Here is a 16,952-nt window from a genome sequence, read left to right as displayed (position 1 = left end):
ATAATATTTGTAATTACAGAATAATCTTGAAACTGATTTTAGTGTCTACGTTCTTATTATGTAAGATTGAAATAATAGAGTCTTTTAAACAGTTACTACAGAAAGTAATTATATAAAATATGATGCGCACGATATATTTTTATTAACGAACAAATAATTATTTAATTTATAATATATAAAGGGTAATATATAATTGAATTGTCTTTCTAAATAATAGCTAGTCCTATTTCTCTTATAGCAAAGCGGGAAATAAAACAATCGGTTTATTATTTCTATTATTTAGTCTCTTTATTGGTGGAGAAAAATGAAAATAAAACATGATGTACATTCACTTAAATAATAGTGTGTATTGGTATATATAATAGCAATCACACTGCAAACAAAATTATAATAATAAATTAAATGGTAACATATTTTGCAATTTATTTTAGGTAAGTTATTTTGTTACAATTGTCATCATAATCTAATTTTGCAATAGCTGTGTGGTCGAGCAGATATATATTTTAAGAATTTTGCAAATATGTTTCATAGACACGATAGCATGCATTCATCCCATAGAAACGTCGACAGATGCTAAATGCAAGTGCAATTGTATGGCGACGGAAAGCGCTAACAGAAATCCATTACAACGCAATCGATCGAACATCGGCGTTCTAAAGCACAAAGCAGCCGAGATTAATTAGAAATTGTACGCGCGACGACGTGGAAATATCGGAAATTTTATCCAATCTGGTCGTATCCAAATATAAGTAATAACGATAATAATAAAGAAGGTATAACGGGACCGAAGGTTTAGTGGAATGAGTTGCAGAGCTCGAGTATATATATCGAGGGCAATAGTGCAAAAATATCGAGACGTAATGTTACGAGTGAAACCTCTGCGCGAATGCTGCGTGTCTAATTACAGTGTATTATTTTATGGCGGTTTACGAGTGAAATCTCACCGTCGTGGTAAATGTCTAAATATAGATGCTAGTTAAACGCGGAAGTCAGCACCGCAAAGTGTCCGTTGTAGACGCATTGATCGATGGGCTGTAGTCGTGGGAATGTACTTTCCGTGTAAGCGATCGCAGCACGCATAAATGATAATAAAGCGCGATAATAAAAGAATCTACGTTTGTCGATTTTAATACCCTTTCCATGTGACGCATTTTGTAGCCATTAAAGGCGGAAATTAACGGTCAGATTCAATCGACCTTGGGTATTTGCGCCATATGTAGGCCGGCAATATTATTTTTATTTTTCAATAATGTCGCGCGAGAGAAAAATACATTATTATATTATTTGTAAAATATAATCCCATGTATCTTATCGGGGGGGGGGAGAACACACACGCGCGTGCGCGCAGAGGCAAGTTATTATAATAACATATTACTAAAAGAAGAGTCTGAGTTTCTTAATATAAAACGTACAGATGATTTCTTAAGTTGGAAGTTTACCGGAATATCGCGGTAAATGTCAACGGATCTTGTTTCATACAAAAATAATAAAAACAGCGAGAAAATATTCTCGCGTTATTCGTATCAACAAAAATGTCATGCCGCGCATGTAGTCAATTAAAAAACGACGTCATATGCCAGGGTTAATTTTATTATACATAATTTATATTATAATTAAATAAATTTAATTATACATATACATATAAACAGTTAATTATATAAGTACAAGAATACAGTTTTATAGTTTGGAAGTTATATTACTCATAATAAACTTTATACGTAAGTTGTTAATATATTACTCGTAAAAAACATTATAAAAATATATAATAATATAAATTTTTCTTTATGTATAAACTTTAGTTAAATTTAACATAACTAACATTCTTACATTCTCACATCGCGATGAATAAAATTCGTATAGGTATAACGTTTATATTCAGCGAAACACATTTGTACGCGTATAAAGACTGATACATTAATTAATTGTGTCATCGGATTCAATTAAATTATCACCACCATAGTCCAATAAAACACCGAAGTCCCTGTCGGAATGCACTTTCCAGTTGCACATACATAATATTCCTTACGTGTAGGATCGTTTTAGCCGGGGGGGGGGGGGTGCGGGGGACATACCTGCTGGACAACATTGTGGCGACTTGCGGACATGCCCGGCAATTATCCGTTCCCCGTCTCATTTGCGATTGTAATTAAGGACGGCGCGGGCGCGAACGCATTGGACCGTTGCGTCGATCGCAACTGATTGTGACGCCGGTCCATGGCATGGCGCGAGTGGCGATTTCACAGCGGCGCTAATGTGACTAAATGCCTCTCTCACATCGGTTCATCGCGTCGTTGGTTTAATGAGAGAGAGATTTCTGTTTTTTTTCTCATCTCGCGACAAATCACCGTTGTTCGCAATTTTTCTCGGCTACTTTGCGACCGCAATGTTGTAAAATTGCCGCGTATATACACCTGACACGATTGTCAGAAGATTATTTTGCGCATCTCAATTTTGCACCTTTATAAGCTTACTTTTGTATAATGACAATATTAAATGGAATAATGCCAAAGTTTGCTGTTTTGTAAATTCAATTAGGAGAAAAGGAGTGAGACAAAATATATATACAATATATATAGTAATATTATATATATGTATATATATGTACACTTTAGAATTCTCTTGAGTTAGAAATTCTAATAACGGCATTAATGTGTTCTCTCGAAACTTCCGAAGTTCTAATCCCCACTAAGCATATAACTTATCGGCTGCTGTACGTAGCTTCGTTTAATCAAGTTGCACGAAATTCACGGAAAAACGCCCGAGGCATCTAGGGCGAGTCTTATCGGTAGGTGTAATTATGGATCAATTAAATTAAATACACGTGTCCGAGAGCGTGGAGAAACGACTTTCGTCGTTGCTGACATATCGGCACCGAACGTTATCGCTGACGTTGGTATCTATATACATTTGCCTCCTGCAAATGTTACCGTTGGTATTTACCGGGTGAAACTTGTTTCACTTTCTTACTAAGTACCGTAAAATACAGGTTTATACTTTATGATTAACTAGCTTAGAAAATCTATACTATTATTATAAAGCAACAGGGTTTGCATTTTTTTTATCCGCTATGATCTCGGAAACCAATGGACCGAATTTTTACCAAACGTATATAAAATAGGGGTAGAATTTTACGGGGAGTGCCATGATGTGTACAGTTTTTGTTACCGATCTTTTTGGAAACCGGTTTTTTTAATTTTTCCAATTTTTAGGGAAATAATTGATTGAATATCAAAAAATTATACATGAAAAAGGAGTATAATTTCCCGGGGAGTGCTATAAAGTGTACTATTATTTGTTACCGATCTTTTTGGAAACCGGTTCGGAATTTTGGAATAACCAAATCTCAAAGAATTGTACATAAAGTAGGGGTTGAATTTCCCGGGGAGTGCCATAAAGTATATAATTTTTCGTCACCGATCTTTTAAAAACCAGTTTTTTTATTTTTTTCAATTTTTTGGGAAATAATAAGGGGGAGGGGGAGGGAGGGAAAGAAGGAGAGACTATTTGCGTGTCTTAATACACATGTTCTCCGGGGCGAAGCCCGGCTAGGCATGCTAGTTATTAATATAGACAAATAACCCTCTCTACCATCTCCTTTACATTGAACAGAATGTTTTAGTTCCGTACTTTTTATCTTGTATCCCATCGAAGGTATATAATTTAATATTTAATAATTTTGCTGTAATAATACAATTGCATAACTATACTCAAAACTTTATAAAATATTTATAAATTGCATATATTTATATAGATATTAAATTTAAAATTTTTATTTCGTAAAATATTAAAGGTATAAAAAGTATTCTTATATCACACGTGCGTGGAAAGTGGCCCATTCCGCGCGCGCCATCTGTGCGACAAATAGCCAATTTTCCATGCGAGAAATTCCCCACTCGAACCCGTGCGGGAATGAAATATTCCTGCACGGCTTCGAGTGAGAAATCTCTCGCGCGTGCAGAATTGGCCATCCGTCGCACAGATGGCGCGCACGCAATAGGCCACTATCCACGCACTTTGTAATATAAAATAGGATGTGTAACACGTGCGGGTTGAGAATTACACTCGTGCGGGTGATCGCGCTCGCCTTCGGCTCATGCGTCCACTCCGCACTTGCGTCCAATTCTCAACTTCCCGCACTTGTTACACAAATAATTGTTACAGTGAAATCATCCCTTTAGAGTGCACTACAATATCTCTCTTTTCTCAATGTTTATGTGCCGAACTTGCTTTTTCATTTTAGATGATCTTTCATAACATCATATATATAGGTATCATAAACACAATTTTTATAAAACTTTGTATTATATATAAATGCACGTTTTATAAATGGAATGAACGTGGAAGATTCTAAGAGAAGAAATTTCATACGAATGATGCATCACGTCATGCATTACTGTCTCGTTTCGATACACCACTCCCTTTTCATGGTCACGTTTTGCTTTTGTACAGCAACTGTCACAACTGAAATTTTACTTTGCGGCTTGCATGATCCTGTTTTCCACGAAAGAGTGTACGATCTGATCACGATAATCCATGGACAGGGGTTGTGCATCACGTAGACACATTTGTGCTCGTTGCGTGACTTCTCTCCCTCCGTTTTCTCTTTTTATTCTGCCAATCATCCCTTAGACTCATCATTGTATCGCGTTTATTTGTATGACGTAAAATACAACGTGCATGTGCACGTGCGCATCTGGCGAAGACACTGGAAAAAAGGAGCATACACGTACGTTACATCACGCACCCGGCGTCATGTCAGACTACGAGCTATAACGTCTTAAAAGCAGATAATTAGCATTAATTAATATCATAATATTAACAAATTTTTGCTAAGCAAATATCCGTGTTACATCGCGTCACAATATCAGTATAACAAAAATAAATCAGCTTAAAGAAGCGCCCTTGGAAAAGCAATCCGACGGATGCAGAAGGGTGCCTCGCGCGCCGGTAACCACATGTTGCAACTTTCCAGAAAGGGGAGTTTAAGGGAAAACGGGAGGGAGAGAATAGTCCATTATTACTGCTCGGCTTTGACGCGATACTCGTGCCGAGTTCTTCTTCCGCCTTCCTTTTTCCGCGCCCTACTTCTTTGCCACATATCCACTTGTTCCCTTTTCACCGTTCTATTGTCTTTGTACCTTGACGTTATTAGCGATTAAACCTCAAATTAAACGCTGCGCGCGCGACACGCGCAACTCACTCCGGAAAGTTGGAACCCATGTGGAACAATTCTATGTTAAGAAATGACTCTCATAAGAGTTTGCTAAGAAGTTATTGTTACAATAATATAGGTTAAATTTGGGTTAGATTTTTTGGGATGTGGGTGCTGGGGGAGGGGTGGAGTTTCTTCTCCACTCATGTAGGTGTTATTTCCCCATACATATATTAGTCTTTCATGTCTTTCAGTACTTAGGACAAATGTTATATTTTAAACTTTTTTGTTAATAACTTTTTAATAAAAATTGACCAATGGTTAAAACTTTTGGAGGTTATTCAAATTCTGATCAAAAATTTTGCAAATATTTTGCTAAGATGATTCGCCATAACGCTGTTGCTTTGCTGAAATACTGTTCAGAAATAAATTGTACAAATATTTATTATCAATATTTTATAAAAGCTCTAAATTTCTACAAATATTGTTATAAATATTGAGACGTAATTGCAGCATTCCAAATTTCATCCAGATTTTGTCATATAATTTTATAAATCTTTTCCTATCGGAGGGGACGATTTTGACAGTAGGTATATTGTCAGAGTCAAGGTCATAGGAGGTCAATGTCCTTCAATAGTAAAGGTTTTTGAATATAGGCAGAATGAAAAACAGGTAGAGGGAAAAAGCATATACGTGAAAACGATGGCATTAAGAACACGCTTGTCACAATTGTAAGCCTAGTTTCTATCGTATTTTCTCGGTGTATTCTTTTAGGTATGCACTTTTTCTCTGGTGAGTCTTTTGTTACCGCTTCTTGATTTTTTGAGATATTTATTTTTACTGAATTGTATAAGCATGCAAGAATGCAACCGCACGTAGAGAAAGAGAGAGGAATGGAAAAAAAAGAGATAAATTTAATGGGGATCTTTCAATAATTGTAAAGTTACGAAGGAAAACAACTTTTGAAGAAACAGCTTTCATACATAAGTGCAAATAAGAAATGACTTGTAAAATTGTCCAACTTGTGGGTAAAAGAAGCAGTAGATCCTCGGAATTCGCAATTTAGAATTTGCAGAGAATATTTGATATATTTCTTTATCAGATATACTTATGATTTTGATGTATGTTTATCGTCGTATGACCAAAACGGGAAACTTTTTTCTTACAACGTCCTTGTTTTTGCGAAATAATTGCGTTGATATAAAAAAAAAACTTAGACTACCATGTTAAAACAAACGAGAAAATATCGAATTGTTTGTATAAGTATTTCTTGAAAAGAAATTGAAGTTTACCATGAAACTATAAAAACAATATATAGGTACTTATATAGATCAGATATAAATTCTTAAAACAAGTATAAAAGATAATAAGAGAAATAAGGACGGTTACGATATACAATCAAATTAGAATCAAATGCCATACAGTTTAAGCTTATATATATATTTCTAACTTATTTAACTACGCGCCGATTATTTGTCGGACTTGAAACACAGTTATTGTTGGAATTAAAACCCTTCCCTCCCCGGAATTAAATCGACTCGATTTAATTATCTAAAAACTGTAAAGAATTTATCGCGAAAAATATTACTTCAGCCAGGATTCGAACCTGGAACCTTCCTCATTCCGTGAAGGGTGTCGTACTAATTCGACTAACGAGTATAAAAGTTCAAGTATATATATACAAAAGTTTTAAACATTGAAAAACAGATGTTCTCTTTTGATAACTTAATGTTACAACTACCCTTTGTTTTATGAATATTGCTTAAAATTTTTTACAAAGTTGTATTTACCGTCATGTTTTTTTATATTTTTTATATATTATAATAAGCTTGATATTTCTCGAGAATATAATTTATATAAACATTTATTTTCTCAGTTTAAGACTAAAGGATTGAATATATATTTACTCAATATTTTTATGGATTTTTTTACTCGTAATGAAACATTTTGCATCTGCCGTTACAAGAATCGAGTTTTTCACGTAATTACCAAGTATGGAAAAAGATAAAGAAGACGATACATCCGCCCTAAAGTCTTTTCCCAAATTACCCTCCATAAAATAATTTCAAGAAGCATCCTTGTGCATTTCAACCCATTACGCAAGAGACGCGCGGGCTTGTAAAGATCTTAAATAAATAAATGATGGTCCGACATCTCGCTCTAGGCAGTTTAAATAAATAAACGGCAAATAGCGTGTTTTTGCTTACCAATGTTTATTCGAGCAGCATCGTGCAACATTTCAGCATTAGGATTAAGTACGTGTCACAATAAAAAAAAATAGAATTTTGATCAAAAACAACTAAACACGAACAAACACAGAAAAACAATTTATTTCAATAAATACTAGCGGCGATTTTTGTTGTAAACAATTAATTCCACTTTTATTAAAAGAACATTTGACATCGGATAAATGAATTGACTATTCACATTTCAATTGTAAGCGTTCTGATCTAGAAGTTTCTCAATTCTGGTGTGTCATCGTAGAGAAGTATTCTTTTTAAGGTTTCCCCACTCTCATTCTAGCACATGCGCAAAATAGAAATGTTAGAAAATACCAATTCTTTAATCTATCATTAATATGGAAGAAAAACATAAATTGAAAAGAATTTAGTAAAGAATTTTAATAGTTATTTCACAAATATTTATTTAAAAAAGAAAAAGGAATTAACAAAATTAAATAATTTTCTTAAATTTTTACGAGAAATTAAAAATTCATGGAAAAAGACAAGAAGAAGAGAGTTGATTGTACACAATTGGGCTTGCAGCGATTTCAATCCGGAAGTCGTTATATTTAAAAAATGGTATAGTAAATATATAAATGTTAAGATATCGTATGCCATATTATAAGGACGAATACCCAATAGGAAAAAAGAAAAACTTCAAAGATATAAGACTTCACGTTAGATGGTGCCACAAGTTGTTTTTTGAGCCAAAAGAAAACGTGAACAGACATTAAGCAGTTGTAATTCAGTTTAGGTTGTAAGTTGGTTTAGGTTAAATGCGGATCGTAAAAATATTCATGATGGCATCAGTTTAGCAAAATTTGGTTCGTGAAACTACTTTACGATTAGCCAGCTTTCCTGATATTTGAATAGGTATTCGAAGTGACGAAATTGCAAAGATTTTAATTATTTACTTTGTATTATAATACTTAATTAAATCCGCGTATTTTGAGACATCCTGTATGACGGGTGGACACTGGACAGTGTGTTGGTATATATGTGCACGCATATGTGAAAGATGGTGCGTACATGGATGGGCAGATGATCCTGCGGGATTATGTCCTGCGAGCTAGTGTTTTTATTGTTTTACCCATAGAGAGAGCTATAGACTGCGCGAAGAGGGGTTCGGCGGCGAGGCTTGTATCTTTGAAGGATCTACGCGCATTTTCACTTAGCCAAGCTACACGATCCGACCGGCGTTGATGCACCCCACGTGGTTAGATCATTAGTACCGACTATTCGACAGTCTGCAAGTACCTGCCCCTGCCCTTCAATCTTGTTGCTTTTATCTTCAGTTTTTTTTTCTTATCTTCTACGATGATGGTACCTGCCTCAGATCTTGTTTCGCTGTTCGAATTTTGATCTTCAAAAATCATTGCTTATACAAATTAGAGGAATTTTTATTTTTACGATATAATGCTTGTTAACAATAATTAAATATTAATTAATAATTTTTTGAGGCAATAATGAGTTTGCAATGCAAATTAAAATTTAAAATATTTAAATTTTAAGTTAATCCTGAAAATGGCATTGTTCAGTCATGTGAGCCATGTTTAAGATTATGAGTCCTAAATTGTAATACATGTTTATTATATGTCTTATTATACATATAATATTATAGTAATTTATTATAGCAATAAACAAATTATTTAATTTTTAGAAATTATAAACGAATGATACGTAATTAATTTATTTGATTTCTTATTGTTAGATTTTATTTTACCCGTTTTGATACACTATCGACGATAATTACGCGCACTTATATTTTTAAGATTGATAACAATCACGCTACGCTACAAGATATTTATTTTGATGAGATACTGTTGTGTACAAGAGAATAACGGATTAATTTTTTGCGGCTATTTTTATTCATGATTTTTTTCGATAAAAGTATATGTTGTTTTGTCCTCGGTCGGCTTAGGGCAAGTAATTGTCGAATCTCCAATTAACTGTGATTTTCGACATGCTGTTTTCCTGTCGACAAAAATTTGTCTAAGGTTAAACAGATCGGCGGACGATACACTCATATCTATAAAGAACCTGTCCGCCTCCGGTTTCTTCAGGCTCCGCGACGCGTAAGAAATAAGTGGGCCTGAATAAAGTATAAAAATGGCAAAATATACCCGTGAAATAACGGTGAAATAACTAAAAGAGTATTTATAAAGCGCGGGAACAAAACTCGTAGCTGAACTAACGTGTTATTAACTCGTATTTGTGCTCGAAGAAATAATAATTACTAAATTGAAAAGTATTATTTAACATACTTATAAAAAATAATATAATTTTTTATGAGCAAACTGAAAATGTTAGCACAACGGCTAACTTAATTTTTTTCCGTATTAAAAGTTTAATGGACTTTCAGGGAAAATTGAACGGAAGAGTCACGCTGCATGAGAGTCGCAATGATCTGCAGTTAGTGAATCTGTGCGTACCTACAAGATCGGCAATCGTTGTAAGTAAATTAATCGTAATTGCTGCTCGACGCAACTTGAAAGCTTTAAAATAACAAAAATTCACATATCTATCACGTGCAACTGCAATGCACAGCACTGCGTTGGTCAATAGCCGAATTTGCTTCCGTTTTATTCGCACTTCTGTAAATCGTCACACACCTTTCTAATAAGAAAAAACAAAACTGAATCACCGTAGCACGACTTTTGCAGTCATAGATTATTTTTTCACTATTCACTGTATCGATCTTACACTTGATTAAATGAAAAAATGCATATCATATCATACACAGTCAACAATTGACTGTTTTAATTCGCTTTTAGTGCACTTAATGGCGAAATTCTTTGCCGATGGAATGCATCTCGAGGCCGAGAACGATGCACACTAAACAAAAAGTACACAAACGATCGGTCTGCCGCGATGGCATCGCCTTAATTCGTGGGAGGGAAGGATCGCCGCAAACGTGAGTCGCGACAATGGCGTTAACGAACCTCTAAAACGTCCGAAGAAGAAAGCGTTAATACCAGATATTGCAAGTTTATTGCAGTACTGAATATTTTATTTAGATTGAGTCTAAATGCATCAAAAGAGTTTGCTGTTCTGATTTGATATAAGAATGAACAAATAGATTAATGAAATATTTGTATAAAATTATATTTTATACAAATATTTATTATATAATTTACAGTTTAAAAATGTAATATAAGATATATAATACAATTTTTTATGGCAATTCAAATTTTATGAATTATATAGTACAAATTTATATAAATTTAATACTGCAATACAAAATTAAATTTTTATGATAAATATCAAATATTAATTACACATAAATTTCTTTTATTTATAAAATATTTTATTTATTTTATCTATTTGAAGAAAAAAATAAATAGCTTAAGTGATAAAAGAAGAAACTTAGTTCAAATTTAACTTTAAAATTTCTATTTTCTACATTGTACCTGCGTATTCTATCTTTTCGGCGGTACCTCGAGGTGCGCAGTATTTGGAGAAGCATTAGCTACGTGAAGGGCGAGCATCCGACAGCTGCAGCTCGCCATTGCGTTGTTTGGTGGCGCGACGCGGCCGCGCTTACATTAATGCAATGACGGGCCTGCCAAGGCATGGCAGAAGAGGGAGGTTCTTGAAGTAAGAAAAAGGATGGGGAAGGGAAAGGATCTCTTTGTCCTCGTCGAAATCCTTACAGCAATACTGACCTGCTTCTCACTGGCGTAGACCATCATATCTTGAATCGAGTGCCTTCTTGAATGCCATACAATCTTTGAAATATTTTTCTCTTACCGATAATTATAGCATTATTTATTTAAAAAATTGTTCTAGGGAACTCTTGTTAGATAAAGTAAAGATAATAATTGAGAAGGTTGAATAATTATGTAAAAGAATATGATACGGACGTTTTGGAAATGATAATAGTTCAATTCATACTTATAACAATTGGAAATTTATGCTAGTCAAAAAATTGCAAATAATGATATTTACCAAAAGAAAAAAATATATATATATATATTATAATGTAATTAAATTTAAATTAAAGTGAAATGAAAAAGTATACAAGAATATTTTTGTGTGAAGTGCAACGTTAGTTTTATAAAATTACAAATATTTTGATAGTCGAGATATATGTAACATTCTTTCATTTGTGATATATAATTATCGTAAATTTTATTATATAACACTAGAATATTTTTTGAATGGCAACTGAGACTATTAGTAGAACATTGTTTTGAAAGTTTGACAGAGGGTCTACACCTTTGTCCGCATTGAAACTGGCCACTCGCAGCCCTGCTGCGTTGTGGTTAACTTCTGTTAGAGATCGCCCATCTCCTCCGTCTCTCAGGAGATATTCCTACACCCCAACGCCATTTTTTGACAGGTACCAATGCGTACGTAGGAGGGATTAGCGTGTAAAATCGTTGTGTGCCGCTTCTTCACGGGCCCGCGAGCGCGGAGGGAGCTCGGGCTAGGAGCGGCGGAAGGCGGGGGGGAAACCTCTTTCACTCCGTTCATTGGTATTTTATTATCGGCATCGTCGACCGAGATACTCCGTCCTTCGAACGGACTATTAAGCCCAGGGATGATAAATTTTTATAAAGCTATTCCACCGTTAATAGTCACTTACTTTCGGTCAGGTTCTTTCGGAACCTGTTTTTTCAGTGGAACCTTAGGTAACGCACGTGCGACTGCTCGGTGTATCTATACACGCACAAAATCTATTTGTTGCCGAATTATTAATCAAAAATTTTTTTCTTCTCCTTTGTAATGACTTCCTCTGTCGGATTTAGCACATGATAAACGATACGCGAAATATGGATTGTATTTGAATATGTTGTAATAGACGGCAGTAGATTTTTATTTACCATCTGTCTTATTTTCTGGACAAAAAAAAACAGAGTGTTATCTTTGCTTCTAGCAAAACGCAAAGTTGTAATTTATCATATTTTTTATAACATTTTTTATTTTTTACTAATATTAGTTTTTTTACTAGGTACATTTAGCGTACATCGCACATCATACGAATGATTAAATTTATCATTTTCTGGACTTAGTCTTTCTGTTTTTTTAATCTTTATGTTATTTTGTTCCGATGCTTTCTTGTGTTTTCGATTCTTCAAAATAATCAACGTCAAAGTTGAAAAGTCTGTTTTATAAGTTTTAAATAAATAAGTCTTAAATTAAAAGAGATCAGTGCGTGATTGAAGAGACTCGAGTAAAACATCTTTGCTTAAATAGTTTTATCCTGTAGAAGACGTCGTTTTATTTCATAGATTACGTTCGTAGATTGAAAGGCGCATTTATACTCCAGAAATGAATAAAGTTGAGACACCTAGCTCGTAACTAGACTTGACTTAATTCTTAACAAGACGCAAATGACTTCAAATTCTTTGCTAGAATTACCTACTCTTTTTTAACATGATGTATCTCTCTTAATTTTCTTTCTTTCTGTTGCTCGGGCACATAATCTTCTTCAAAAAGAGTAATTTTTCTTTTTATGCAAATGCACGACTATTACCAAAGATCGTTGATCGAGAAGTCGATCAACGATCTTTGGTAAAGTTAAAATCCGACAATTTAAGGATCCAAATGATCGTACTCTCATAAATCTTGAAATTCTTTTAAAATAACGCATCTTACCTGAGAAAAGGCCTTCCTCACCTCTTGAGCCAAGATTTTGCATCTTTGATTCGAGATAAGGATCTCCCATCCGCGCGCGTCGAACCCGATGGTGTTTGACGAGGGGCGACAGGACGCGCGGCGGTGTGAATGTTGCAGCGAATCTTTCTCCTGCTGCCTCTTTACACTTGTTTGATCTGTGAACGTGCAAGTCTCGCGCTCGACAACATACCTCCCTCGCGCAGGACCAGCGTGAGAAAGCCTGAGGACGCCCGGAAATTATTCAGTTAGGAGAATTATCTTCTGAAAGAGAGAGAGAGAGAGAGAGAGAGAGAGAGAGAGAGAGAGAGAGAGAGAGAGAGAGAGAGAAAGAAAGAGAAAGAAAACGGAAGTGAACTGACCTTTTGCAAAGCATTTGAAATAGGAATCATAGAATAGAAGCCATTCGCATCTAATTGACTTTTAGAAAAACAAGTATTTTACAAATATTTGTAAAAAGTACAAATATCTATTTTGGTTTGTCAACAAATTTAAATATGACAATTATATACTTAACACTGACTCTTCTAATTTATATGTTTTCAAGATAAATACCCCATTACAAGAAGTGTCAGTCTTCGAAATTTTTGAAGTAATGCGCAAATATTTCAAACAAAATTTGATTACTTTAGATGTGAATAAAAATTTTAGATGGAGCTTTGATTTAGAAAGTCGCGCTTTAATTTTGAAGAATGCTTGAGAGTAAACGAACAGAGATTACTATACTTCCTTTTATTTGAGACTTGCGCTGTCAGCTGATTGTATGTGTCGAGAATAGCACGAATAACATTCGAATAAATTGAAATTCATTCGAGTAAGTTGCCACCGACACGTTTCATTGTACCTTATACTGCAGTGGAATGTTGCACTTTAGCGCAAGCCAATCTTGCGAGGTCCTAACGTTCCTCGAGGATCACCGTTTCTTCGATGAACCTACGATGAATTCCTCTCATGCCTGCTTTACCCAGGAGACGCGGTAACGCAATCTCGGTAACCAATAGCGTTGTCGGTGGGTAATTCCCCCCCCCCCCACTGTGGGCCGAGCAAGGAGCTAAGAAGACCCGAAAATATCCACGAAGCGTAAAACGCAGCTTCTATATACGTATATACGCATCAGAGAGGCATAGGCGCCGAAGTGTGCAAGATATGCTGGATAGTAATCCGTGATAGTTTGTCAAGATATTTTGTATAATAATCGCGACTTTTGCCAATTAAACTTTCAATTTTATTTATTATATAATGTCAGTGTCATTATCCGAAACAAGACCTCATATATAGTTTTAATTTAATTATATAAAAAATGTTATTATTGTTCATAACGCTAAATGTGTCTAAATATTAATAATAATTATATACAATACATAAATATATCCTCTCTCTATCTTAATTAAATGAATTATTTTCGTTTATCGTGTATGTAATATTCAGGATCGCGCAACGTAAACTATACTTCCTTTGTTCGAGGCTCCCATCAGTTAAGGACGATGCGGTCCGTTTCACAATGCGGGCGCTAATGTCCACTTACCGCGCAGAGGCCGTGAGGCCTCTAGAACTATTCGGCTGTTTTAGTGCTTTACTGCGGCCATAATACCTCCCTTCTTAGTCCAAGTCAGGTAGAGAAATTTCAGGCCCAAATACCACAATTCTATCTTGCGACCTACAATAGGTTGTCGCGCTTGCCAAAAATTATATTGCTTCATATTTGCATGTAAAGGCATTTATGAGATATCTTATTATAATTCGCTTTTACAATATATTTTTGCGGATTCGATTAATAAACTTAAGGGTAGATCCGAGGGGTAAGTTTGAAGATAAAGAATGTGATCTCGAAAAAAAAGGGTATTCTTCCTATTCAAATTTTTGGTATAAAAAATGTCTGAGAAAAATAATAATAAATATTCAATTATTTATTAATGCGCAAATAACTTAATAGGTATTTTTGTTCGTTAATTATAAGCATTATGTATTCACACATATAATGTTCACTGCACGTCGTAGTAATTTTAGGGATGGTATACGCAAACATGCCGTGTCTGAATATCAAAGGAGGAAGAATACGACAGGATTGATTATGCGCGAGTGGATTGCACCTGCGAAATAATGAAGCGCATAATGAGGGGGTTTTTGACTCGAATTTCCGTTGATTTGCCGATCAGCACGAAGTGCTCATTGGGTGGTCTCTCATTACAACCGTTTTCTCAATGACTCCATAGCGCAGTCGGTCAGAGGAACATATGGTTCTTAGCCGTTGATTCACGATGACTGGCCCTACAGAGGCTAGTATTGTATATCCGACGAGTGATTTTTCATGGGAGCGCGGTCCGTCAAAAAATTTACCGCCGTTCCGCAATTAGGTCCCGGTCTTATATAAAAACGCCGCTCAATTTAGAGTGAACACTAATTCAAAGTCGAATCGCTGCAACCGATGACTGCAATGATCTGGGCTTTTCGTTGTTCGGGGGTGTCTGCAGCAAATTCTACTTTAATCAATAATAATGCAGCAAATATATATTTTTTCAGAGAAATGAAATTAATCCGTTATTCCGTTTAACAGAAAAAGAAATAAAACAGAAGTAAGAATTGAGTTTTTTGAATTGCGTTAAAAAAAAAACTATCGTCTATCGACGCTCGTTGAATAGAACAGAGGGAGTCTCCTCAAAGATACTCTCGGAACTCCCCTTGCTCTAATAACCGGTGGCTCCCGCGAAAAGGGGTAGCATCTCGCAATGTGCCAATCGTACGGGCGGGTGGGGGATCTGATAGGACGAAAGGGGGAGTAGATAGACCAGGACGAACTGTGCGGGGCACGTGGGATGGGGATGAGCAGCAATTATCATTTCTTGTAAGATGCCGGCCGGTACCGCGTCGCGGGTCCTCATTGTGGCGTGGTTCTTCGACCACCTCCGTCCCTCTTTTCCTACTACCGGTCCGTCTCTCCTTCCGCGCTCACTCGCTCGCCGCCTTTCCGCCCGCTCCGTCCGCGTACGCTGAAACAAAACGAAGGAGGAGAGATGCACGGCGCGCTCTCAAGGATAACGACTATGAGACCTAGCCGAGAAGCTAAGCCGGCGGCCATATTGCGGACAATTGAAACCGTTGCACCGCGCGCGTTCTCCTCGGTACATATAGCCGTGACAACTCCGGAGTGGTGTATCACGCACGTCGTAACTACGAACGCAGATGCGCGTCGCCCGAGGGCAATTAATGCGGGCTCACGTACATCGTACCCGGAAGACAGGAATTGCGGGCAATTAGATATGTCCCGAAGGAGCGGGCATCGCATCGCTGATCTTGCGATCAGAGCGCAAGAACTCCTTCCATATAATTTCTGAATAATAATGAATATAATGTGTCAAGATTTACTTTTCTTAATTTTCAAAACGATACATTAATAAAATGATAATCTATTATTGTTCGAGTACTAGTAGCGTATAATAAATTTGTTTTTAATGGTTAAATAGCTGATTGTGATATGGGATAGTCACGTACTTTTTTTCGGAACATTTATTTCTATTATTATTTTTTTTAATTATTTTATGTTGCCAGAATTTTTTTGCTTCCAATAAAAGCGCGTGAAATATAAAATATCTTCGTGAAGATCAAGTTCTAGCGTGAAGTTTCAGTATTTTTATTCAGCGTTCGAGAGGGGCAAAATGTGATTGGTCACTTACACGACTTCTACGTTCCAGCCGAACAAAGAATGCATTTGGCGCATTTAGAAGCACGACTTCTTAAGGAAAGGAAGGAGAACTTGGTAACCCGATGCCATTGGCAGCGGTGCAGCAAGTTAGGCACCAACATTCGAAGCCCAGGGGTGGGGAAGATCATGTCTGTGTGTCATACACTTTGCAAGGTGGGCCAGCCAACTACAATCCTCCAAGTAGAAAATACATGTCTAGGAAGGCCATGATTAAGCGAATTTCTTTAAGCGAGTTTATCAAGTTTATTATAATCTCTCA

At 35.8% G+C, this 16,952-nt stretch overlaps 1 protein-coding gene across 10 annotated transcripts in view; it reads left to right on the top strand.

Annotated features, from left to right (window-relative positions):
• The window catches only part of Ca-beta (Calcium channel protein beta subunit), a 96,889-nt gene that overhangs the window by 34,206 nt on the left and 45,731 nt on the right, over window positions 1-16,952 (top strand). For 7 of the 10 annotated variants that reach the window (XR_013258421.1, XM_077415630.1, XM_077415629.1 and 4 more), the window contains exon 3: window positions 9,737-9,826. The exons of the other annotated variants lie outside the window; for them this stretch is intronic. Coding sequence is in view for 6 of the 7 variants with exons in the window: in XM_077415630.1 (XP_077271756.1) it covers window positions 9,737-9,826 (90 nt within the window). In the remaining variant the exon portion in view is untranslated. The remainder of the gene's footprint in view (window positions 1-9,736; window positions 9,827-16,952) is intronic. 10 annotated transcript variants of the gene reach the window in all.

This window comes from Temnothorax americanus, unplaced genomic scaffold (genome assembly GCF_048541705.1).
Source record: "Temnothorax americanus isolate GAGA-0224 unplaced genomic scaffold, ASM4854170v1 Scaffold4, whole genome shotgun sequence".
In the NCBI taxonomy this organism is placed as follows: Eukaryota; Metazoa; Arthropoda; class Insecta; order Hymenoptera; family Formicidae; genus Temnothorax; species Temnothorax americanus.
This window is presented reverse-complemented; position numbering and strand designations above follow the sequence as displayed.